The 3,035-nt window shown below is 47.6% G+C and overlaps 1 protein-coding gene across 1 annotated transcript; it reads left to right on the forward strand.

Moving 5' to 3' along the window:
* Positions 1–606: 606 nt before the first annotated feature.
* LOC147009898 (uncharacterized) lies at positions 607–2,772 on the forward strand. Its single transcript, XM_085861513.1, has 2 exons — positions 607–1,274; positions 1,394–2,772. The coding sequence occupies exon 2, from the start codon at positions 1,406–1,408 to the stop codon at positions 2,285–2,287; it is 882 nt and encodes a 293-aa protein (XP_085717639.1). The 5' UTR covers positions 607–1,274; positions 1,394–1,405; the 3' UTR covers positions 2,288–2,772.
* The last annotated feature ends 263 nt before the right edge of the window (positions 2,773–3,035 follow it).

The raw sequence follows: 3,035 nt of genomic DNA on the forward strand, positions 1-3,035 counted from the left end.
CAATCTGGGTATAAGGTATCTTCAACATGGGTATGAGGTGTCTCCAATCTGGGCAATGGGTATCTCCAATCTTGGCAGTTGGTATCTCCAATCTGGACAGGAGGTTTGAGGTATCTCCAATCTGGGCAATGGGTACCTCCAATCTGGACAGGAGGTATCTCCAATCTTAACAGGAGATTTGAGGTGTCTCCAATCTTGGCAGTAGATATCTCCAATCTGGACAGGAGATTTGAGGTATCTCCAATCTTGGCAGTAGGTATCTCCAATCTACTGTCCCTTTCCCAGATAATTTATATGTAGGGCCTTATATCGATTGACGAATGAATAGCATGGATGTTTCCATCGTCTCAAAGTTAGTGCTGCCTGTAGCTCTCGCAAGTATGTATCAATCAAACTCTAAGTAATTGTCTTCTGGCACAATAATATGTAAAGATTAGCAACAGCAACCTTTGCCCAGATAGTCGGCCCTGAGGCTGCAAGGCGGCGTACGCACACACAATGGCATAATTATTTCCCAAAAGCATTGGAGGGGTGCGGGGTATAAACGTTCTTGTCTGTTTGGGGGAGCAGAGGAGACAGCTCGGTGTACTCTATGATGCCACACTGCCTTTGAAGCACCAGGATGGCAGTTCATTGTCTGGTCCGAATCTGATCAGCGGCCCACACCGCTATGAGCGATGCTGCCGTCCCAATGATCTCGTGAGTTTGATACAAATTGCCATACTTGATGATCACCGGAGACCACAGACCCAACGAGGATGAACCCCACCCACAGAGTTCATCTTGAGAAGAGGGCGGTCCTCGCTTAATAGTTGGGCGTTTACCCATGCGGTTCTATTTAGGTTCTCGCACAGTAAATGTCACATGGTTTAAAATCTGCAATAGACTCATCAGGAGAGGATACAGAGAACAAGGAAGAAGGAGTTTTGAAAAAGAGAGATTAGAGGGAAGACAAAGAAGAATCATCGAACAGGACTTGTGATCAATTCAGCGGTTACTCCTGAAGTTGAGGAATTTTGCCAAAGTTTCAAATAACATTAAAAAAAAAAATCTGGATTGCTGCATCGGAGAAAAGATGCTACAGGTGTGCTGCGCTCGGTCGCAGGTAAAGAAGGATCGGGAGATACGATGAGGCTGAATGATCGGGCGTGAGCCAATGTGTCTCTGCTGTGTGCTGGTCGCTCTCAACCTGGTCATTCCCAATCCACAGCCTCCGTCCGTCACGACGATTCACGCCTCAAGACTGACCACCTTGCCAGGTGTTTGCCTCTAAGGTAAGGAACGTTTGAGATATCATCGGAGATATTTTATTGGTTTTGGCAGATATTAAAGATGTTTCTAACACATGAGGCTTCCTCATGGTTTGGCTGCTTAACGTTTCACATCTCCCCAGATCTCCCCGACCATGGCCAGCTATGGCCAGAGTACGAACGTGTCTGAGGTTTCTTCTCGCAGCGTTCACCGCCATCGCCACCGTCATCATCACAGATACCGTAAAGTGAAACGTGCCATCAACATGTGCTCCGGTCCTGGATATCTGCTCATATTGGGTGTCGTGATTGTCCTGGTGGGTTTTCTCTTTACTATCATCGGGCACTGTCCACGGAAGATCTTTGGGAACTGGTCAGGGAACTTAACAGCCAGCGAGTGGTTGAGTGCCCGGCAGCTCCAACCTTCGCGCCTCAAGGTGGTGGGTCCATTGTTGATGGGAATAGGTCTCTTTATGCTTGTCGCTTCCAATGCGCTGTTGCAGGAGCAGAGGTTTCGAAAAGCTAAAGTTTTGATTGATCCGGCTGGAGGTGCGGTCGATGCAGAAACCCAACCAAAGATTGAATCGTGGGACAATGCACAAAGTCCAAGTTGCCCCCCTAATGATGTTGACAATGTACCCGCGCCTCCCTTCAGCTGCCCATCACAAGATCCTCAGTATTCATCCTCAGCATTGGACCCTCGCCGTCTCCCCGTCTGCTGTTCTTCCTTATCCGATCTTCCACTTTGGTCCGATGGCCTCGGCTTACAACCGGAGAGGGAGGTGAAGCCGGTGAGGGGACCGCAGAGAGACCCACGACCGGAGCTGCAAAGAAGTCCATATAAAAGGCCAGACAGCAGGACTGACTCCCAGTCGTCAGAAATTGAACTTTCAGTGGATCGAGATGAACGATTTATGGCATACAGACCACACGCAAGGGCAGGTATTCGGAGAGATGCTCTGGCTGGCCAGGGGAGACGAGGGACACAGAGTGATGCCTCTGACCTGGACCACGAAGAGCCCTGGTTTGTGCTATGATTTGCACAATTCTGTTACTTGGTCCACAATAATCACACACAACACGTGGCATTTATAACGAGGCTTCAGGAAATCAATCTAATCATTGCGTACATCAAACGAGCCTCATGGAAGTTGGCACCTGTTGGCAAGTTAGGCTCGAGTGATCCGCTAAAGGAACGTCCTTGCTTCACTCCATTGGTCATCGAGGTTTGGAACTTTCACTTCTTGGTGTTCCATGATCTTCTTTGTGTACTCATTCACGTCGACTGTGAATTGCGTTGAAGAAATTACAAAACAGAAGATAGACACCTGTTTTGAAACGATGTGCCCAGTAGGGACACAGAATCGTGGATAATCATCCATGCAAGTTATCATGTGGAAGCCGGGCCAGGAACGGGTATATATTTGTGATGTGCCAGCCAAGGGATGCACCGTCGGTGGGAATTAGCCATTTGATGTTTAAGTGTATAACCTGAAAAATAAAATATCAATTCATTGTGGAACGGTTCATGGTGTATTTTACTAATATCATTACCTCCGCAACCGAAGGTGGACCAACGTTATGTTTTCAGCATTGTCTGTCCGTCTGTCTGTCTGTGAGCAGGATATCTCAAAAACCTGTGGACGGATTCCGATGAAATCTGCGGACAGGTTGGGTGTGTGGCAAGGACCAATTGGTTAGATTTTGGTCCAAATCCGGATCTGAGAGTTTAAAAAAAATTTGAGTGGTTCCTCCACATTGAGAGATGCGGTCAAAAATTCAAAA

This window comes from Eptatretus burgeri, chromosome 17, assembly GCF_056783735.1.
Source record: "Eptatretus burgeri isolate ZD-2024b chromosome 17, Ebu_testis_v1, whole genome shotgun sequence".
Taxonomy (NCBI): Eukaryota; Metazoa; Chordata; class Myxini; order Myxiniformes; family Myxinidae; genus Eptatretus; species Eptatretus burgeri.